Source organism: Netta rufina, assembly GCF_964035555.1.
Source record: "Netta rufina genome assembly, chromosome: 13".
Taxonomy (NCBI): domain Eukaryota; kingdom Metazoa; phylum Chordata; class Aves; order Anseriformes; family Anatidae; genus Netta; species Netta rufina.
In genome coordinates, this window is record NC_140136.1 from 12,579,592 (window position 1) to 12,602,006 (window position 22,415).

The 22,415-nt window shown below is 51.3% G+C and overlaps 1 protein-coding gene across 1 annotated transcript in view; it reads left to right on the forward strand.

Annotated features, from left to right (window-relative positions):
* The window catches only part of HYDIN (HYDIN axonemal central pair apparatus protein), a gene marked incomplete at both ends in the record, with an annotated part of 111,792 nt that overhangs the window by 23,281 nt on the left and 66,096 nt on the right, over window positions 1–22,415 (forward strand). The window contains 9 exons of the mRNA XM_084294839.1: window positions 1,557–1,740; window positions 8,015–8,114; window positions 11,072–11,190; window positions 12,762–12,985; window positions 15,881–15,948; window positions 18,571–18,806; window positions 19,675–19,775; window positions 20,621–20,756; window positions 21,188–21,352. Of these exons, the coding sequence (XP_084150965.1) occupies window positions 1,557–1,740; window positions 8,015–8,114; window positions 11,072–11,190; window positions 12,762–12,985; window positions 15,881–15,948; window positions 18,571–18,806; window positions 19,675–19,775; window positions 20,621–20,756; window positions 21,188–21,352 (1,333 nt within the window). The remainder of the gene's footprint in view (window positions 1–1,556; window positions 1,741–8,014; window positions 8,115–11,071; window positions 11,191–12,761; window positions 12,986–15,880; window positions 15,949–18,570; window positions 18,807–19,674; window positions 19,776–20,620; window positions 20,757–21,187; window positions 21,353–22,415) is intronic.

Here is a 22,415-nt window from a genome sequence, read left to right on the forward strand (position 1 = left end):
GCCTTTGTGCCTTTCACACCTGTATCTGTTTCTTTGCCTCACAGCTTGGTGGGCTGGTCCTGAAGGATGGGGTTCCCACAAGATAATTCTCGTGGGGTGCCTCGGGCTGAGCAGGCACGTACAGAAACTTATAGAAATATGGGTGTGCTTGGGGCGCTATACAAGATATTCAGCTTTCTGGGCCTAAAAAATATGGGTTTTGTGTCACTCCTCTGCAGTTGAGGAAGTGAAAACCAAACCCTAGAGAAGCTGGAGGCCTCACAGCAGGGAAGTCTGTTCCATGGGGGTAGACTGCACTGGGTCCTGCACTGGGATTTGTCCCCAGGAGACCCAGATCACTAGGAGGGGACCATCCAGGGCTCTGCTCCACATCCCTCCAGGGACATGACGGTGGGATTGCTGCCTGTGGATGGAGGTTTGGTTCAGGATTGCTCATCTCAGTGCCTTCTACTCCAAAGCATTGTAGGTCGGCCATGGAGAAAGATTTCCTATTGCGCTCTACGGGGAGCTAGCCAAAGCAAGTATTTTTGGCACTAGTGACAGCATTTGCCCGAGGCTCTGTCTGTGTGCAGCTCGTAACGGCCACGACTGTATTTCCTTTCTAATTGCATTTGAATTTAGCAGGGTGATGACTGCTATCCTTTTTATTCTGCGTCACCTCAATTTGCCCCATACGGAGCCTTCCGCTCGTTCCCCCCGAGCTGTCACCTGCTGGGTCTTCATGGCCAGGGGACTGGAGCGTGAAGGGGGACAGCAGTGCGCCGGGTTGGAAGCTGCTGCTCTGTCACAGCGCTCCCTTCTCATCTCTTGATCGGGATCTTTAGACACCAGAATGATTTCTGCTGCCAGCGCAGGGAGAGACTGGGCCAGGCTCTGCGGAGAAGGCAGAGAAGAGGGGAGAGATGAGGCTGTTCAAGGCTGGACTGAAGGGGCTGAATTCAGAGGTGCTGGTCCTGACTTCTTTGCTGGGTGATGCTCCACAAAGTCCTTTACTCTGTTTTCATGTGCATAAAACCATCCGTTTCATCCAGCTGATGTGATGCTCAAGTCCATTAGTTTGCTTTTAAAATGCTCTGGGACCCTATTGCGGAAAACCTTGTAAGGAGCAGCAAGCAGATACCGTGTTCTGGTCCAAAAGAGAAGAAAAGCAGCTGATGCTAGTAAGCCGCAGCTGAGATGTGGTGAAGCACTGGGGTGGGTGCCCCGTGTTTCTGCTCCCTGCCTCCCATGAGCAGCTCCGTGGGTAGGAGAAGCCAGGTGGGGCAGCTGGTTGGATTCTCCTTTAGTTGCAGCAAAGGCTTTGGGTTTAGAGGCTCTGCTAGGAGCTGCTGGCTTTCAAAACCCTTTTCTCACCTTGTACTGAAAAGAAAATCACCTGCTGTACTGGCGAGCAGTGATCCAGCCCATGCAGGACCCCTGGGCTCTGGACGAGCCCCTCGCTGTGCTGCTGCAGCTCCTCGCTGAGCGTGTCGCCGGCCATGCTCTCGCACGGCAGCCTCTGCAAATATGCTGCTTATTAAATTATCCGCTTGGTTTCTCTCTCCCTGTGGCCTCAGGCTGTGTGGCAGGCTGCAGCAGCAGGAGGAGGGCGAGATGGATCGCTTCATCAAGGAGTGCGCCGTGGACCCCACTCTGCGAGAGCGCCTCACCGTGCTCTCCCGCATCTTCCACAACAAGCGGGCGAAGGTGCGGGGGGACTCCATGCTCTTCTCCGACAACATCTTCACCGTCGAGCCAGTGGTAAGCGACAGCCGAGAACCTCTCCCTTCTCCTCCTCCTGAAATGAGGTCGCTCGGCACATCCCTGCCTCGGCTGGCCTGGGAGAGAAGAGATCAGGTTTCTAGCAAGGCTGGGAGAGCGGAAAAAAAAAAAGCTGCAAGAAGCTGCACAAAGCTGAGCTGCTGAAGGGCTGTGAGTTTACTGCTGTAGGCAGCAGAGTGCTGCTGTGCTTGCTGGATTGTGTGGGGATGGGTCAGTACCTGGCCCTGTCTTACCTTGCTCTCCCCAGCATAAAATGGGGCTGGGAGCAGCTTCCAGTTCAGCCCAGTGTCTGAGGAGCTCCCTGGGAGCAAGGCAGCAGTGCTGGGCTGTGAGTGCTCGGCTCGTGCTTCCTGAGCTCTTCTCATCCATGCATCCATCTGAAATACACTTGGAGCTTGCAGAGGCAGCATTTCGGGCACACCTTACACGTCCTCTATTGCAGCTTAGCAAAGGACATCAGAGCATTGTCAGTTCACACAGTAATTCAAAAAAAAAAACACAACAAAACCAAAGGAGGCCAAACTCAGCCCAGGTTTAACTGTGGAAGTACCAATCCCTTCATGTACCATGTGTGAATCTCCTGCCCACTACCACCTCTGAGCCTGGACACAGGGCTGGTGGATTGAAACAGGCTTTTTGAGTTCTGCAACATGTAGTCACAGAAATATTTTTGCTTTTCTGTTTACACAAATCCCCAGGTGTTTCAATCAACCCAAGCTGTAACTGAGTATCTGCATGGTCTGAGGCAATGCCTGCTCTGAGCAGTGCAAAACCTCGGCTCATCTTTGGAGCAAACTCTAGAACGAGACCAACCTCTTATTTCCCTTAAAATAGGTGAAACTGTTTTTTTTCAGAGGAGGGGACCGTGTTCTCTTCCTTATAGCCCCGATGTGGCTGAGAGCCACCAAGGTCAGCACAACAACAGCAGTTTCACCTTGCTAGCTTATAGCAGCACAGTTGACCAGGATATAACATCAGAGAGGTAAGAACAGTGTTGTGAGCAGAAGCTGAGCACTAAAAGCATCCCGTGGGGCATCAGGGCAGTGTTTGGAGCGTGTCCCAGGGCTCAAGTCCTGACTGGAGACGTTTCCTAGCTGGCCCTGTTGCTGTTACACACCTTGCTCCAGGACTGACTCTAAATGAGCTTACACACGAGTCTCTCCCCTTCTGTCTTGTGCAGCATTGCCAGGCTTTTGTTTTCTATTAATTCCGTTATTTATAGAGCAACCATTTCCATATTCAGCTTTGGTCCCGTCTTTCTTTTCCCCCTGCCCAGCACGAGGATTTCTTTTCATCAAATAGGTATTTTGTCCTCTTTATCAAACGCAGAATCTGAAACTCCACCGTCAGTGACTCAGCCTCCTTCCTGGCGGTGGCCTCGTGCCCCTCTGCTTTGGCAGACACCCTTTGTGCTCTTCCAGGTAAACCTGATGAAGAGGATGCCCAAGGCTGGGACCTTGATGCCTCCACAGACCTTCTGGCCATCAGTAGAGGCTGCTCTCTTCTTCCTCTCATTGTCTCTGGTATACGAGAGCACCCAATGAAAATTACCAAATCCTTTTGTGACCAGGCACTGGAGGAAGGATGGGTTAAAGCTGATTCATTTTTAAAGCCCTCCAATTGTTTCCAGTAGTTAGGAAGCTGATGGAGGCTTACAGGCTGGAGAGCTTCCTGGGCAGGATGGCTCGGCGGAGTTTGTGCAGGAGTTTTGCTGCCCACGTGGATAATCATCCGCTGGTATTTTCAGCTGTGGCTGCCTGTAGAAGCTGCAGCAGATCGCTTCAGTCTGCGCGGGGTTAACGAGCTGATGAAAATTATAACACCGCCGAAGAGAAGGCAGTGATTTTGGAGCTACCACGTGACGACAAACATTTTGAGCAGCCGTCCGAGCCTGTGGGAAACAAGCTGTTACACAACTCCGACTTCCCCAATGCATCTCAGATTTGGCTTAATTTGTTTTTGCAAATACTCACAATATGTCAGCAGAAGCAGCTGCAGTAGAAGCCCAGGTGGCTACCGCAGGACAACGTCCTTGCTTTTTTGCTGCATCCTGCCCACCACAGCCCGGCTGTAAGTCACATTGCAAACACGTGGGAGCTGACTCCTTGGAAATGGAAACCAGGGGGAAAGGGAGGGCATGGGTTCGTTACCATTGCGCTGCCCTTGATGAGCCATCGCTGTCCTGCCCTTGCCTGGTGGTGATTCCTCAGCACCACGTGCGAGCTGGGAGCGGATGGAGGTGGTCTGCAGGATTTCCAGGTGTTGAATTTCCAGGTTGTGTTTTGGAGGCAGAGGTTGGGCCAGGAGGCAGCAGCATGGGAGTTCCCTGCCTCGGCTGGGGAACCAAGCTGCTGCCCATGCCCAGGGAGGTTCCTGCAGGTTGTGGCAGAAGGCACAGGCTCTGCTGAGAGCAGTGGTGCATCCTGCAGCCTGCCATGGGTTCAGCTATTTATGGGAAGAGGCAGCTGTTAGGACACACTTCGGGTGTTGTTTCGGTGCTTCTGTTGCCAGCAGGGTCTTTGGTTCGATGTCTGCTTTGAACAGCAACATCTATCCTATGGCTCACGTCCTCTTCTGCAAAACTAAGCAGAGGATTTGGTGAACTTCTCAAGAGCAGCTTGTTCTGCTTCAGGCTGTCAGGAAACTGGTGGATTCTCATTATTTAAGGACTGAGAGAGGGGAAAAAAGGGATCTGCAAACACCTGCAGTTGGATTCTTGCATGGAGACCACGTGTGCTGCTGTGAGTCCCAACGTGCTGCTGCATCACTCTGGCCACAGCCACTGCAGTTTTTGTGCTTCACCATCGTGTGTCCATCCTCTGCAATCGGTGCCACCAGCCTGAGGCTGCCATTGAGCTGTCAGCATCGTCATATGGTGTCTGCAGCACCCTGGGCTGGGTTCCTGCCCTTGATAACAGCCACAGCAGGGTCCCGTGCTCTGTGTTCTCCTTGCAGACAGCACACCAGCCCAGCAGACCACTTGCACCAGAGCTCTCAAGGCAGGCACGCCTGCAGCAGCTAGCCTGAAAGGGTGGGAAATGAAGCATATCCTTTTAACCAGCAGCCCTTGTTTTCCCAGGGGTAGCAGAAATGTGGTGAGGAACCTCTTCAACAGTCTATTTTAATTTCCCAGGAGAAATAACTCATAATATCTTCTAGCTTTATAGTCTGACATACTGCAATAACGAAGGGAGAAATGACCAGAATTTCCCAGAATAGTTATGACTGTCTTAAAAGAATTTGTTTTAGTCGTGGAACAGTAGAATGAAATGTAACTGGTAATTTTTTCTTGCCCTCCACCTTTGGAGTCAAGCCACCAGGCTTACAGACTCGCTGGCAGAACAGGGAAGTTTTCTCTGGATGGATTTCTAAAAGTCTTTCTTAAAAATAGGCTGCATCCTGCAGCAGGGTGATTTCACATCACGAGATGGGTCTGTTAACTGCTGATGAAGGCTTTCTTGCACGTGAGGATGAGTGCAAGGCTACGCTGATAACTCTGCATTAGAATTATCCTGGAGGGCTGTGCTGGAGCCTGGGTTTTGCTGCCAGTCCTTGGGCTTGTTTCCTCCAGAGCCTTGGAGGCGTCTCATCTGACCCTACGCTGGGATGGGGCCACGCTTCAGATTTATGGAGATGTCCCTTGCCAGGATCTCGGCGTGTCACTGAAAGGCTTCCTGGAGCGTTGTTCCCATCACCAGGGTCGTGTGCTGCACCCTCACCTGTACAGGCTGTAAAACATCTGCCCCGAGCCCTGGGCTGCCCCCCACGGATTAATTGTGCAGTGTGCGGGGACATCCCAGCAGCATTGCAGCAGTTGCTGTGGTCTTGGTGGTCCCACAAATCATCCCACCAGGAACAGAGTCACTCGGAGCAGCACCTGCAGAGACTCATTTCCCCTCCCTGGCTGTTTGGAGATGTAAATCTGCAGCGTTCTCCCAGGTTGTTGCTGAAGGTGTATTTCTTTTTGGTGTTGGGGCTGCCCCTCAGGCTATGCAGTGCTGTGGATCCTTGTTTTCCTCTGGCCAGTGCACTCCTGGTGTGGTGCAAGGACTGGAGAAGGGTTTTAGCTTATCCTGGGGTGCCCATGCTTTTTGCTTTTGGCACAAAACTTGGGGCTGGAGGAGAACCTGGGTTTGTTCTGCCTCGTATCCCCAGGCTCCCAATAGATTATCCAAGAGCATGGATGCCCTGAGACAGCCCGCTATACAGCGGGAGCTCTCCTTGGGACACTGGGGCTCTGGATTTTTTTTTGGCTGAAGGTCAGCCCCACTTCAAGGGGAGCACTGGTGGTGCTGCGGGACCCAGGCCGAGCTCTGCTGGGGGTCAAATCCTTGCTGTGCTCAGCTTCTGAACATGTTTTTGGAACATGGCTTTTAGGGTGCTCTCCCTGAACCCCTCCCTGCCACAGCTGCAACGTTTCCTGGTGCTGTTTTTGAGTGGTTTCCCACTCCTGTCCCTGCCTTCTGGCTCTGTGCCACCTCTCTGGGTCCCCGTGCACTGCCAGGCCTGTCCTTACTACGAGATACATTGCGGGGCCGAGCCCTGGTGCTGCATCGGCCCTATTTCCATCACAGATGTGCTGGCCTCAGAGCTGGTCGAATCTCACACTCAGCTAAACTCACTCAGCTAGAAAACCACGCTGTTGTTTGCAGATACATATTCATTAGGCCAACGGGTTTTTAATTTTCTCCCTTTCCTGCTTAGGTTCGTTTTTTGCTTATGAATTGCGTTACGCTCGCTTTCATTAACGGGAGATGTATTGCCTCTGTCAACCGCTGAGTAATAACCCAACTGCCCCGAGGTGCCCACGGGGCCAAGAAGTCTGATTTTGGTGTGTAAGGCAGCCCGCGAGCAGCAAAACTGGGCTCTGCCAGGCAGCTGACCTGGAAGAGTGGTTCTGCCGCATTACACCCACGGGAGTTTGTTGCTGGGTCTCTGGAAGGAGGGATGTGCTCTCGCTTCCTAGGCATGATTGGACTCAGTGGGAACTTGTTCTGCTACTATCAATGTTGATATAAAATATCAGCTTGCTTTTCCAGACACTTTCCAAAGATTTACAACAAACACGGAGTCCCAGCATTGGTCATTTTGTGGTAGGCGATGTCTGGGCTACCCAGGGGAAATTTCCCCTCGGTTCTGCTCTGTAGCAGAGCTCTTGGTCTTTGTGTGGAGGTGGTGTTGGACGATGGCCTCTTGTTTCTTTGGGTGCCTGCACAGGAGGCATTTGGTATTGCTGATCAGCCCACACCAATTAGATTAGACCCCGAGGAAATAACCCAGGGAAGCTTTGCCTTCACCCTATTCCTTGCAGGATCTGGCAGATGTTTCACCTCTATTTTTTTTTTTTGGAGTACAACCCAAGCAACTTTGTGCTTTCAGGCTTTGTGTTGATGTGCTGGCGGTGATTTCTGGGTGTTGGAGGAGGTTTCCTCCTCACCTGCTTTCTCCTTCATGCAGCTCTCTCTGAGCAGGCTGCGTGCTCTGGGAGCTGTTTGCAGCTGCAGCCCAACAACTCGCCGCATCTCTTCGATCTCCGCGGGAGCCGTCCTCTGAGCTCGAAGCACCGAGTCGATGGGAAGCGTTACGGCTGCTTAATATTCCTGCCCAAGGAGCGCCAGAGGCTCCTGTCAGCTCAGGACTCTTCTGGACAAAGCACTGAGGATACCCAGCAGCCAGCAGAATTAAGGCCCTACTTTGTTGATAGAATAATAACTCCGCTCTCTTTGTCTCCTTCAATTTCTTCATCCCTTGCAGGGTAGTATTATAATAATTGTCAGAACTGCGCGTTTATGCCAACAAAGGTACAAAGAAGCACTGGCGATGTTAGGGCTCGAGTCAGATGCTTGGGATGCCTCTAAGCAAGAGCACGACAAAAGCTATTTTACCTGATTTTTTTTTATTTTTTTTTGGGTTGAAAGAGGTGCAGAGCTGTAGCAAATGCCATCACTGTGTCTGATCCTGTGTTCAGGAACAGAGGGGGTGTGCATCCTGCAGAGGCAAACAGGCCACATCTGACTGTCAGCTCCTTCCTCTGATCTTTAACGAAATGCCCCTGCCAGGTACCAGCAGAGGTGAGGGATTTAGAAACAGGTGTTTTCAGCCGATACCAAACTCTCTGATAAGTTTTGTTGCTAAGCATTCACTTGCTCCTTGCTCTTCATTGATGCACGAATATAGGCTACAAGGCTGTGGTTGAAAAGGAGAAAGGTGATGTCTGGAGATATAACCGGTTTGCTGCCCACTTCTCTTTCAGGAGGGAGACATCTGGCCAAACTCCTCAGCTGAAATTAACGTGATCTTCAAACCCCGGGAAGCTCGAGTCTACCAGCAGACCATCTTCTGCGACATCTCAGGTACGGCTCCCCTCTCCCTCTTCCCTCGCCCACCGTGCTGGTGGCCTTGCCCTTCCTCTGGGGCTCTGTATGGTGCCTGTTATGCTCCATGAGTGGAAAGGAAACATCATTTTTTCCCCACGTTGTCCCCATTGAAGAGGAAGAGATGCGAGGCCGTGGTCCTCCAGCAGCCAGGCTGCTCTGTGCCGTTCCCTTCCGAGCTGGCGGATACAAATGTCACGGAGCAGCTTTTTATTTATACAGTAATTGCACGGGGTTTGCTTGGCAAATGCCACCTACGGTAATTACACAGGGCTTGTGTTAACAAACTGTCTTCCTGCCCGCCAGCTGCAGTTGTTAGAGATGTGGAAGGGAAGGGTTTATTTTAAAAGTTGTCTCCCGGGGGATGCTGCACGCCAGCTCTGTCGTCCATCGCTTTGCTGCAGGCATCTCCAGGGCTTGCACCAGCAGGGCTGCTCCATGGAGGAGAGGGAGGAAAACTGCTGGCGTGCAGTCCTGGAGCCAGCCTGGGCATGGAGCTGGGCAAGCAGCCTGCTTCTGGGAAAAGGAGCTCGCTCTTTCATGCCCCCGATGGGCCCACAGAGAGCTCAGCTCTTCCACTGGCTCCTTGCAGGATGACTTAGAGTAGGTCTTTTAAATTGTGCCGAGCCCCTCTCCTTGTAAAACCAGAGCAGATCCACTGTGCTATCAGGGTGGGAACTGTCAGAGTCAAGGTCCTTGGTGCAGAAAGAGTTTGAAGAAGAAACAGCCACTCTCAGGTAGGGAGTCAGTTGATTATGCCTTGTTTCCTCCAAGAAGCGTGGCTGTTCCTTGTGCATTTGGATGCTGGTCACAGGTGCCTTTGGAGTGCGATGTGCAGGTGGCCCACATGTCCCTTGCTGGGAATAGGTGGAGGTTTTGCCCTGAGGCATTGCACAGCTGGATCTCATGCCCCACGAGAAAGGTGTTTTGGCCTCCACTTCTCTGCAGGTGTCTCCTTGCGTTGCTTGGAAGGTCCTGGTGGATCAGGGGGTTTACAGAATTGATCAGCATCGTGCAACCTGCAAACCTGGCAGTTAAGAAGTGATTTGAAATTTGCTCTCAGCAAATATTTGAGCTCAGAATGAACCTTTAGTTATTCATGCAAATAAAACCACGGCTCTTGAGTTGCTGGAAGGAAGCATGCAGAAGAGGATGGGGGCTCAGAGGCACAACATCATTCAGTTTTCGGTTTGTCTGCTCTCAGAAATGTATTAGGCTTGGTATTAGGACTGATTTATTCCAAAATCCCTTAAGCCTCTCACAGGCCTGGGCCATGAGAGCTGGAGGAGCAAAGCCCCAAATGATGAGCCCAGGGGTAGAGCCGTGTGATGTGAAGCTATGGATCTCTGAAAATCATGTTCAAAACCAGCCACAAAACACGGGGCTGCTCTGTGAGCAGAAAACAGGTGTCAGAAGCAGCAGAAATTAAGGATTTTGACAGCAAAGTCCTGTGCCTTTGGGCCACTTGCACTGATTTGGAAGCAAGACAACTGTCTGGAAGCAGTGCTGGATTGCACGCCTTGCACAATGTGTCCAGGTATTATCCCTCCTGAGATCCAAATCTGCTCCACAGCATCGGGTGTGTGGGGTTGAGGCCCAAAAGGAGGCTTGTTTTTAGTCTCAGTCCTCCTGAGCAAGGCTGCCTGTACTTTAGTCTGCAAGGAAGAAGAGCAAAGTTTCTGTTATTTCCTAAATCTCCAGGACCAGCAGAGGGTTTCTGTGGGCCTCTAGGAGAGGTTGAGGACGTCCTGCAGGAGGAGGATCTGGTTGGTTCAGGTGCAGTGGCCGTGGGACACATTGCTCAGGTGCATGCACTTCAGCTTTGCAGTGTGATCATGGACAAAAGCTCATCACTTGAAAGCATTTGCCATTTCCTAAGAGCTTTGGTGGTTTAGACCTAGAGTTTTTAATGAAAATGAAGCCCCTCGTGATGCCAGATGGAGAAATCTTTTGACAGTGAGCACCCAATGCTGCCTCCTTTACTCTGTCTGTGAAAGAAAATCCACAGCCCTCCAATTAGTGTCTGAGCTGTGAAACACAACTCTCATCTCTGCTGTCGGCTGGCCTTTGGCTGTATCCATTTAAAAACTGTTGAATTCAACAAGGCTCCATAGCTCTTGCTTTCTGGCTTTGGGCTTTTATCGAACATCCTTACCTCGTGGCTGCGAGATCAAAAAGTCAGACGGCATTGAAAAGGCTGTGCCAGGAGAGTGTTTCAAGTTGTGGCACAGTCACCATGCTGTCGCATCTGGGTCCCTCTTTCCCACAGCAAGTCGTTTAGGATGTTTTTAGGGCATTTTTAATGGTGTGGCAGAATTAAAAATAAATAAAAAAAAAACAAAAAAACACAACCTTCAGACCCTAATCTTTAATAAATGGTGGGCATCACTCTACTTTCCTCTCCTCCTTCTGCTACTCACCTTCTGTGCAGGATGTGATGGCAGCAGGGAGACCCAAGCCCAGACTTGAGGTAGGATTCAGACTGCTCCAGTGGTTCAGAGCAATCTTTTGGACCCAAAACTCCTGTATTATGTCACCTTAACAGCCCTACAGAAGCAAAGGAGCATGGTGGAGTTCAGGTGTAAAGCTGTGCTCCTGCAGTGAGGCTGGCGGCTCTGGGGGGCTTCGTCTTGGGCCATGTGTGTCTGTCCTCGCTTCTGTTTCATGATCTTTGTGCCTTCACCTAATGGGTTTCAGCCTCACCCAAGCTCATGGGTGGAAGTTTGCAGATGATGTGTGAAGTTCAGTGTTTTTTCAGGGCACAAGCTGATGGCTGCGTTAGAGACTGTCCCAAGTGGGCACTCCTCATGCATCCCTGTGTCTTCTGCTGGAGCATCCAGAGCTGGTCCCTGCCCATGTGGGGACAGAGCCTGGCACTGAGGGGCACAGAGGGAACAATGGCACTGAGCTGGAAACCTCTCCAAACCTCTCCCCAGGCCGAGAGACCAGGCTGCCCCTGCGCGTCAAAGGGGAAGGCGAAGGGCCCAGGCTGCGCTTCAGCTTTGACCAGCTTGACGTCGGGAAGGTGTTCGTGGGATCAGCCCACAGCTACGAGGTGAGATGGAGGAGGTTGTGTTGGGTCTCAGCACAGCACTTCTGTGGTTGGGGTTCAAATCCAGGGGGCCAGGCAGAGTCTGGATGCTTTTGGTGGGGCCTGGGAGACGAATGTGGTGTGTCAAATCCTACTTCTACTCTTGGTAACCTTTGGGGGCAGCTGGGAGGCTTCGTGCACAAACTCAAGACCTGAAAGCAGCACTAGGTCGACAGGGTAAGTGTTCAGAGGCTATGGGTTCAGCCCTGGATGAAATGTGCCTCTGTACCCTGGCTGTTGAAAAGCAGCCAGAAGGAATTTGAAGTGCAACCCAGTGCAAAGAGGCTTTGGTGGAGCCATCCTGCCTGGTCCTGGGCGATGGAAACCACCCAGTCCCCAGCTCACATCTGGTCCTTGTGCAGAACCAGGGAGTACCCTCTGCTGCCTATCACCGAGCTTCAGACTTGGTGCCTCCCTGGCTCTATAAAGAACAAAGCCTTTCTGCAAATGAAGCCAAGAAACTTTCCATAGGTTTGCCCTACCAATAGCATAATTTTTTTTTTTTCAAATTAAAAAAAAAAAAAAGAAAGCAGAGCAACTGAGGTAGTAAATGAGGCAATGCATCATGCCAGACATTTTCAAAAGCTTGACTGTGGCAGGGAAGGACATGTTGAGGTGTTTTCTTACCAAAATATTTTGTGTTTGATGCATTTTTAATGCTGATACCTTATTGCTTCTCGCTATATCAATTTATTATTTTCATTACCTGAGAAAAGACGAATAAGCCGATGATGCTGTTAGTCAGTGCTGTCCGAAGCAGCTGGACTGGAGATAAACCTCAGCTCGGGTGGGCTCAATAAGTGTCCAGTGTACCAGTGTGGGGTTTGAATACCTGAATATTTTCAGCAGCAGCTGCAAAATTAAAAAGCAAAAGGACACTTTTATACATCTGTCTCAGTTTTTCCAGCAGATTTCTTGAGGGCAAAAAGTAGGGAAAAGAAATCCAACGTGCACAGACCAGTGCGTGGAGAGGGCAGGGTTCGCCCCACACCGGTCAGTAAGTGTACAGCTTTGCTGCAGGGGGTCTGGGGACACCACCAGCACTCCAGGAACCTGTGAGCACCTCGCAGAACTCTGCAAGTGCCCAGGGATCGTCGTGTGTTCAAGATAGTAGGTCTCTGAGTGTTCTACAAAACACAACATTGGTTCTAAATTCACTTTTTTTTTTTTTTTCTCTACGCAACAATAAAATCTTAGGCAATGGCTGCGACTGTTTGTAAAGAGAAATTCTCAAACAGGGGGAGCTGCTCTGCACCTTACTCTCATCCTTTCCTGGCACTGCTGGTTGAGCAGGCTAAGGAACTGGCAGACTAAAGAAAAAAATAAACCCAGAGTTGCTCCATTCATATGAAACACCTCCCCGTTGCATGAGGAGCCCAAAGGCAGAATTTGTCTTGCTGTATTTTCTTCGGCTTCTGCCAGGCAGCAGCACACAGCTGCCTTTTACAGATGTTAATTGTTTGACTAGAAAGCAGGTCAACCTTTTGTAAGAAAGGAAGATTCCTTACACGCTTACATTTCTCTCGCTGCTGCAGGCGGTCCTGTTCAACAAAGGAGCCATCGATGCCCTCTTTAACTTGACGCCTCCCACTACCGCTCTGGGCTCCTGCTTCACCTTCCTCCCCCGGGAGGGCATCCTCATGCCGGACGAGCTCCAGGTCATCCACATCTCCTTCAGCTCCACCATCCTGGGCCAGTTCAGCGAAGAATTCAGGTTCAGCGTGTATGGGTCTCCCGAGCCCGTGACCTTGACCATCAGGTGAGGACAGTCAAGGAGCTCAGTGGCACTGCCTGCTGTCCCTGGGTAGTCATGTCCCACCAACCTCCTCGTATGGTGGTGCAGGGAAAAAGGTGTCTGGGGGCTCAGCATGGGGATGCTGGGGTACGATTCCTAGCCTGGAGTCCTGCAGTTGTTTGCCAGAAGTCTAGTTGCCTGCAAGAGGGACAGCCGTGCCTCCCATGCTCTCAACACCACCCTTTAATGAAAAGCATTGGCTCCCTCTGGGAAGCAGCTTCAGCACCGTGACTTTTCCAGGACCCAGAATTTGGTGTTGGGTTCTTCTGTGGCTCCCTGGCACAGAAGCGAGGGTATGAGCACAGGCCAGTAGGGTTTTGGAGATAGCTGAAGTGATTCTGCACCCAGAAGCAGTGTTCTTAAAACCCTGCGTTAATAATTTGTACAAAACAGGGAGCTGCATCCTCAACATCACGTCTAATGATGATGTGTTGGGACAAGATGTTCTCCTGGCTCTGGTACCTCCTTCCTGCAGCCAGGGAAGTGCTGATGTGGCAGACAGGGAGCTCTGCAGCAACTGCGGGGACTTGGGCAGCATCCCTTGGGTTGGTGCCATCACAAGAGATAAGCCCACCAAGCAAAACCAGGGGAAATAAATAGAAGAGGCAAAGGTAGCTTCTTGGGACCAGAACACCACACGAGTTGGACCTTTCCATGGGCTGGTGGGACATCGTGGTGGAGGCAGGAAAGCTGGTGCTGGGTGCTCAGGAGCTTTGGGCTGGCTCTTCCTACTGGGTGGCTATTGGGAGGCACCAGAGCAAGCACTGGGGCAAGGCGTGGAGAAATGAACACAGCCTGCAAGTCATTTTTACCAAAGGAAAGGGAAAATAGGTTAAAAAGAGCAAAAAGGTTATGACTTTGCAAGAGAGAGGTGAGTGGGTCTGTTGACCTCTGGTAAAGAAACAATTATGTTGGCTTTGTGTTTGGAGGGAAAGTGATGCTTTTTTTGGAAATCAAGAGGGAACATTTCACAATCAAATAATTTATTCTCCTCTGTCCCTCCCCCCAAATTGGTCATGGGATGTTATTGCATAAGCAGCTTTCTCCTTGAGCAAGGGCAGGTTTTGATTGTGAAGATGTGCTTATCGCAGCTGCTGTAAAGGTTTTCTTGTCTCGTGCCCACTCTGCCCTGCGATGGCCATGCTCCTGAAGGAGGTGGCTGTCCGTGGGATTGGTCTCTTCTGTTTTCCCCCAGCTGAATGAAATGGCTCTGGTTTCTCCACTGATGCTCTGCCTCGCAGAGCTGCAGTCTCACTGCCAGCACTTTTCCCCTTTTTGTGGTCCCTCCCTGCCTTGTTCTGCCAGCACAGCCCTAAGATCAGTGCAGACCGCACTGCTCAGTGAAGGAGGATTGCTCTTCCTCTTGTTTTTGTTTTTTTTTTTTTCTTCCCCTTCTCCATCCTTTTACTCCTCCATCCTGTATGGTGGCTCCTTCACAACCCCTCTGATATTACCGCAGCCTCCCCGTCTGCTCCTGCCCTGCTGTCCCTCAGCAGGAGCTCCCGGTGCACCCTACTCCTCCCTTGAGTCCTGGAAAGACTCAAGGAGTAGGACTGAGGGAGGACACGTGCATTAAATAATGCTGCTGTAAGGCCAAGCTATTGCCAAAACCACTGCCTTTCTCCCCAGTTCTTGCAAGCTGTTGTGTACAGAGCTCAGGTAGTCGGGTGCGTGTAGCCTGAGCCTGGCAGGGCTCTGCTCCAGCAGTGTCCGCTGCGATACCCCATTTGGAGGTAGTTTTCCATCATCTCCTGGGATGGGGCTGTGATGGGAAGCATGTCTGCTCCCTTTGCGCTGTTCAGAGTGAGCTGCATGGGCTTGGGAGGTTAGGGCTGATCACACGAGGTCCCCAGGGAGGGAACTGATCAGCAGTGGGGATTTGTGAACTGGCTGCTTCTCAGGAACTGATGGGGTTTTGTGAATCAAGAATTAGCTTTGCACTGAAACTCCTAAAAGCCAGTTCTTCTGCGTGCTTCCTGACTGCATGATAACAAGATGCCTAAACCACAGGTTATTTTTTTCTTCTGCTTGGACACCGACCTTACGGGGTCTTGAATGCTCATTTCTCTGGTGTTCAGAGGATGGTGGGAACAGGGCTGCAGGGAGGAAGGCAGATCCCTCCTGCAGGGTGCTGAGGTCTGTTCGTCTGCAGAACAGGCATGAAGGGAGGCCTGTGGATAAAACTAGAAGGCACCATTCACTGTGGCCTCTGATTTTTAACTAAGAGGCACAGCTGGTGGTGATGGGCATCAGCCATGAAGTAATGGATGTGCAGCTCCAGGGGCAAGGAGATGTGCTGGGTTTGGGACGCTCACATTTGGTGTTTCAAGATGCATTGCTCATGGAGCTGTCAGCTGGTGCGCTGGTGACAAGCTGATGCTTTTGTCCATGGTGTAGAGCTGTTGCTGTTCTGGTGCTGGTCAATGGGTGTTTGGGGCTCCCCGGGCCTCAAAATCCTCCATTGTGTGCTCTAGGTCCCCTGAGGAAAAAGATCTTTGTAAGCTCCGTGGGAACACTAGTTCCAGCTAGAAAATGCCAAAGCAGGGAAAATACAGCTGGGAAGGCTGGTTACAGCAATTCCACTTTTGTGTGGGCACCTCCAAGTTCGTGTGTTGCAAATGGGGAGGTTGAGGCACGGGGCCATCACACATTTAAGGTCCTTCATCTGGCAAGCACTGAGTTGGGAGCATACCTGGCCTGGTGCCCCAAGCCAAAGCAGCTTTTGGTGGCCCTGCTTTGGCTGCTGCCTGCCCACGTGGGTGCCATGCTGAGCACATGGTTGCAGGGTGATGGAGCCGAGCACCTTGCCCTCCTCCTTCACCACCCCAACTCCTCCTCTGCCTGCCTTTGTCCCCGCAGGGGCTGTGTCATCGGGCCGACCTTTCACTTCGATGTGCCATCCCTCCGCTTCGGCGACGTCCCCTTTGGTGAGTGTGCCCTGGGGGTGTGGGAGGTGGGTGCTGTACCAAAATGGAGCATGCTGGTTGCAGGAGCATCTGTCAGGTTTGTGGCAGCCTTTGGGGTGCTAAAACCAGGGCTGCTGGCTGCCTAAACAGTATTGTGCCACTACTACTGCACACTCAGTCATGGGAAAAAGCTCATGGGCTGAAGCATGGATGCACCGGCATGTGTGAGAGCAAATTTCCAGCCCAAGTGCCCCAAAGGAGAATAAGAGGATTTGGATGTCTTTAAGAGTTTAGGGCAATGAGTGAGGGTTAAATGAGTGGAGTTTCCTATCGGTTCACCCTCTGCATCACGGAGATGGGGGAACAAAATCACAGTGGAACTGGCACCGAGCAGAATTTGTCCTTCACTGCTATTTTGAGCAAATGAAAGCCATGGTGAGGTCAAATAGAAATGAAGGAAATGAAAGCTGCTGCTTTACAGCGTCCCTCAAGCCCATTTAACCTGAAGCTCCCAATCCTTGGCAGCAGAACGACCACGAAGGGCCATGCTGCAGGAGGGCCCAGGGGAAGGGAGTGCTGGAGAAGGGCATTAAACCACATGCCTGCCTGTCGTGCTCCAGAGCCAGGCGCTGTGCGGGCACCCCGTTATCAGGTGCCGGGTATGGCACCAGGCACCGATGTCCCCAGAGGTGCAGGGTCCTGCTCCTCATCTGGCAGCGCCTGCGGCTGCACGTCCAGAGCATCCCCATTGAGATGCAGATTCTGATTTCTCCATCTCTAGCTCACAAAAGGCTTTTTTGCAGTGATGATCTGAAGTTGAAATGTGAAATCAATCATGGATTGATTGAAGGGCCATTATCATTCTGCGCCCGGGATGCCTCTGTGTTTTCATGCTGTTCGTGGACTTTTAAAGAAAACTCATTACCTTCTCTGAGCTGCTTCCTCCTCTCTCTGCATCACCACTTTTCACCTCTTTGTTTCCTTTTGACCAAATAAAACAAGAAACACGCCTGGCAGAAATGCGGTTACATAATACGGGATTCACCCGATGCAATCTGATTTCATTAACAAGGCCTTCTCAGCCGAATAAGGCAGCTTTTGTGGGTTTAGCTTCTTTCAACCATGCTAACGATTGTCTGCATCTGGCAGCTTTGGGATTCTGCAAACTCTGTGTTGGTCCTTGTGTACAAGGGAGCAATCGAAGCCAGTGTGGGTGCGACTTCCCTGCTTGTTAGGAAATACGAAGCACATTTCCTGCTGATTTCTAAGCCCCCTGTAAAGTTGGCTCTAAGGTGTCATGCACCCCAAAATAGGAGATCCTTTAACAGGAGCCTCCAGATGGACACGGGTGCTCTGTGAGGTCTGTGTTGTATTTTTCCAGCCTGACACGTACCCAAGGGGCACTGAAGGTGTCCCTTGGTGTCTGTGCTCCCACCCAGCCCTGTGTAAGTACGGTTAGATGCCTGTCTTAGAGGAATAGCAGCAACTTCTTGATCAGCTCAAGGTTGAAAGCAGGGCTTCAGGTCAGCCTCGGGATCTGAAAATCCATGGTTGGGGTGAAATTACCCTGCCTCAGCCCAGACTGCAGGCATTTGACAGTGAGCAGGAGGCATCTGAGGAAGCAATCAAACCCAGGAGCTGGAGGCTGACCTAGTGAGGTGGAGAACAGTGAGGGGGATCAGGAAGCAGGGAGACACAGAAGGGTCTGTAAAAACAGGCTAGGTGAGGGCACGGTGTGTGTGAATGCAGCTTTCAACTCAAAGTTCCTGCTAGTGGGTGCAGAACCTGCTTTTTATGGGTGATTTTTGTCCGTACAGGTAATCCAGCCGTGATGGGATCAGGGTAGAGAAAAAGTCCAACCCTCCAGCTGAGCTAGGTGTTGTGCTGATGAGCATCAGCCTCAGTTGATGATGAGAAGGAAGCACTGCGGGAGTGTTGCGCTTGCAGCGATTAACCAGAGGAGCCTGCAGGCTGGGATGCTGGCAGAAAAGCAGATGCAGCAATGAGCATTTTATATGCAGGCTTAGTTTCCAGTTACAGGAAGACTTTCACATCCTGGATCATGCCGAACACAAGTGATTTACTTGTAATTAAGTTGACTGGACTTTCCTCACAAACTTGTGGTAGTAGGATCACAAGAAAGCACATTGAAGAGTTTTTTTCTTTGCATAGTGCTGTAATTCCCAATTTCATCCTTCCTTTCTTTTACTGTAGATGCTCTTCAGTGGCAACCCACTGCCTTTACAGACTGAAAATCTTGGGGTATTTCATGGGTTTGAGATAGTGTTCAGCCTGAGCATGAATGGCAGAACTTGAATTTTATTGATTGGGTTTTCAGAATAGATAAATCCATTACTGTCTGTCTGGATGCACTCTGATAAATGAGAAGTGACTGGTGCTGGTTTGGGGGCGAAGGACAGGGCTCCTTGTGGTTAGAGAGAAGGAAAACCTCTGGTGATCGGCAGCGCTGGGAGCGAGCCGTGATGGGAGAGCGAAGGTTAACTCCTCGCTTAGCTTCTCAAACAGCTGTCATTCAGATTTGTCAAAAAGCTGCTTTCCAAGCCCAGGCTTTTATTACAGGATATTCACACTGGGAACCAAGGGATATCAGGGGCATATGCCTGTGTTTGTGTCATTTCGTAGGCTTTCCTCGCACCTTGTCGTGTCGCCTCAGTAACACCTCCCTGGTGCCCATGACGTTCAGCCTCCGCATTCCGGGGGACGGCTCTGGAGCCCCCAGCGTGAGCAGTTTTGTCCAGATGTCGGACAACACCCGCCTCTCCTGGAGAAACGGAGCTCACGGTGACCTCAAGCCCAGTGAATTTACTATAACACCCTGCAGAGGAACCGTCCGCTCCCAGGGACATCTGGATATCCAGGTACAGCACGGGTCCAGCCATATGTGCATCTTTCAGCAGGTGGGGATGAAGTTTCTCTTGTCTCTAATGGGGACAGAAAAAGCTGTGGCAGCCGTGAGCTGTCCAGCATCCACTGGGCCACTCTTTTCCCTTAGAAGGCTGAACTCCTACTGTTAAAGCCAACAGATTTCCTCTGGATTTATGCTATTGTCGCTGAGATTTAAAGTTAATGGAATAATTTTTGTACAGTGGTGAGTAGGGGAGGAAGAGCTTTAGTCGACTTGTGTTTTAATTTAGTTTGTGGGTGCCCTGATAGGTGCAAGGTGTGTTTAACAGCTCGGACATCATCAGAAGATTTGTGTTATTCCTAGAAACTGTGCTCCAGCATAAAATGAGAGCAAAATCCTCCCTTTCCTTATTGTGGAATGGAGGACCACAAAGGGTTCAGGCAGGCCAGCACACTGATGGCCTCAGTGTCACTTTGCTCTGTGCCATAATGTCCCAGGCTGGGAGCATCCATGCTCCAGTGGTGAGGCTCATGCTTGCTTCACTCCCAGAGCCTGTCTGGGATTAATTTGCCACTGCATTTTTATTCCAGGCAGTGTTTCTTGACCTGTGGGTTGTTAAAAACTGGCCCACTTTGTTAAAGAGCATTCCTTGGAAGGGAGCTTTGTTTCTCAATCCCCTTGCCCCTTTGGTCTCCATTAATCTGCAGTGAAATGCTTCCTGGAGCAGGAACATCTACAGCTCCTCGGTGGAGTCTTAGACAGCCCAGGCTGGTAGAACATTCTTCAGAGATGCTCTCTCCCACCCACTGGCCCCAGGTTTGCCTCATGCATGGGCAATGGCTCTGGGGAGTCAGCGGGTGTTTGCTCTTCTCTCCTGCCAGGTCACACTGTGCTCCAACACCGTGAGGCAGTACGAGCTGGCGCTGGTGGTGGACGTGGATGGTGTTGGCAAGGAGGTGCTGGCACTCCTCCTCACGGCCAGGTATCGTGCTTTCCTGCCAGCTCGTCCTCTCTCCTGGGGCTTCCACCACCTCTGTGCTGCCTTGCCCACAGCCTGCTTGCTCTGGCCCTGCTCAAGAAGCACAGTTTAATGAGCACGTTCTGCCCAGCTGGACGCAGAGTTAAATCAGCTATGAGAACAGCAGGGATTTGAGAGCGTCACGGGTCAAAAAGCACCTGTGTGCAACGAACAGGCATGGCCTGAGAGTTTTCCTAGAGGGAATGGTAATTACAGTCATGATTCGCCTGGTTTCTGGTGCTTGAAGTGCAATAAGTTTCCAAAGAGCCACCTTGCTTCTGCTTGCTAGGGGAGGGTGGGCTTGTGCTGGGTGGTGACCCAAAGGCTCTGTTCTTCCCATCTGGCACCCAGCAAGCTGCCTGCAACATGCTGGGGCTTGCTCAGCTGATGAAGGCGCAGGCAGAGGGGAAAGGGGCTCCTGGTGCAGCTGGTGGGGGGAGAATAGGGGCAAGATGGGGAAGGAAGGGAAAAGTCATCCTTGGTGCGAAGCGTGAGTGCAGTTTTCTCCGCTTTCCTCTGGTTCTGCTGACCATTAATTAATGTTCGAAGCCCAAAGTTGATCTTGTTGCAGCCAGACTCCAATCCCGGTGTGCTGCAGTAGGTGTCAGCTGAATTATGAGAGGGGTGCGGTTCAATCTGTCCATCTAATTACCTCGAAGTGCCCGACAGCCGGAATGATGTTATCTTCATAAGCCTTTTAGGATGACATCTGCAGCATCTGCCAGCTGAATGCTGCAGTATGGGAGGAGCAGTTTTACCCACAGGTCCTGGTACAAATTCCACCTTCTCTCGATCATCTCTTTGCCCAGGTGCGTTGTTCCTCCGCTGCGAGTGCTCAACCCTACAGTGAAGTTCGGGCGGTGCTTTCTGAAGCACCCCTACCAGCAGGAGCTCACCCTTGTGAACGACAGCGATGTTCCTGGCTGCTACGGGCTCCTCCCGCAGGTCTGGCCTCCTGTCTTCCTCCTCATGACCTTATCCAGGGGGTTGCCCAGAGTAGGAACTTACTTGGGGATAAGGGACAGCAAGGTGTATCCAGATACATATTTTTTTTCCCCTAAGAAACACGTATGCTATGGTTTAGGAAGCAATTCTAGTCTTTGGGGGTGTTTTTGTGCAGGAGGATTTAGGGAGTCACAAAGCCCTGCTGCAAGGGTTGCAGCAGCTGGGTGCCTTCAGCAGGAGCTGTTTCCCCACACCTGCTGGTGGACCCCTCGGGATGCTAAGCACATCCACGTCCCGCATCTGCTTTTGTGCCTTTTAGCTTTCTCCTAGGGGGTTGTCAGCTCCTTGACATTTACCACAATGACAATTTGCGTGGTTTTAGCTTCTCTCTGAGGTCGTTCTGAAGTCGTGTTCATCTCTGTCCCCCGCAGGAGCACAAGGAGGGCGCTGCCGTGTGGTACTCCAGCCCCGCGCCCTGCGGGATCATCCAGCCCCGCAGCTCGGTGCAGGTCCCGGTGGTGCTGGCAGCCCAGGTGACGGGGGAGCAGTGCACGGCCGCTGAGCTGGCGGTGTTTGGGAGAGAAGGAGCCCCGCTGGTGAGTCCCAGCAGCCGCATCCCTTCTGTCCCCATGGCTCATCCTGCTGGGTAGGGGAGAACGTGGGCAGGGGCCAGATTCTGCCATGTCCTGAGAGGTGTTTGCTATTCCTGGAAGTGAAAGAGGTGCCAGGAGCTCCACATCACACCCACCCGTGACTGGCAACCAGCCCAGTCCCACACCAGGGCAGTCCCCGGTCTCACTCTGCTGTCAGACAAACGCTGGCCGCTGCCTCATCGGGAGGTTTGCTGCGGAGCAGCCCTGGCCCTGCTACAGCACAGGGCATTCAAGAAACCAGGCTGGAGTGCAGTTCTGAGCTAATCTGGGCATAAACATCTCAGAAAACCACATCTGAGAAATATCCATCCTACTGCTTTGCCAAAATCCCCAGCCAGAGAGACGCGAGTGTCTGCACAGCTTGCATCTGCAGCACAGAGACCTTTTTCTACCAAGCTGGGAAATGGATGAGGCAAAGCTTTCCTTGGCTAACACCTTCTAAAATACGTTGTCCATAGTCATGCCTACACAGCAGCAGCAACAATGATAGCAAAAATTAGGCAAGAAAATCCTATGTAGTGTCCTGGCTTCATCTAGAACAAATTTAGGTAATTAAACTTTAATTGAAAGTGATTTTAACTTTTCAGTAGCTCTGCTAAAATGTCTTGTCATCCCTCTGAGCATGAAGTAGGATGTCAGAGGGTTGCTGGGAACCTTAAGCTTTCTGTAACAGAAAGGGAGGTTGACATTTTGAAAGCTGTTCGAGGGATTTGGGCTTTCATTAAAATGAATGGAGGAGATGCTGCTAAATCCCTCATACGCCACTGAGCATCTCAGCCCAGGGCTTTGTGGGGCTGAACGCAAACCAGGCAGGTGAATTTTGCAACAAAGCTGAAGTTTGGCAAAACAGTTGCTGATAAATGTAAAGCTCAGTTCCTTAAAGGGGAGGGTTTCTCCCTGGTAGAATAACCCAGTGGTTTAGCTGTTAGTTTGTTTTTTAACCACCTGTACCAGTGGTGTTTTCCTATCGTATCATTCAAATCTGTCCTCTGTGGAGTCGCCGCCG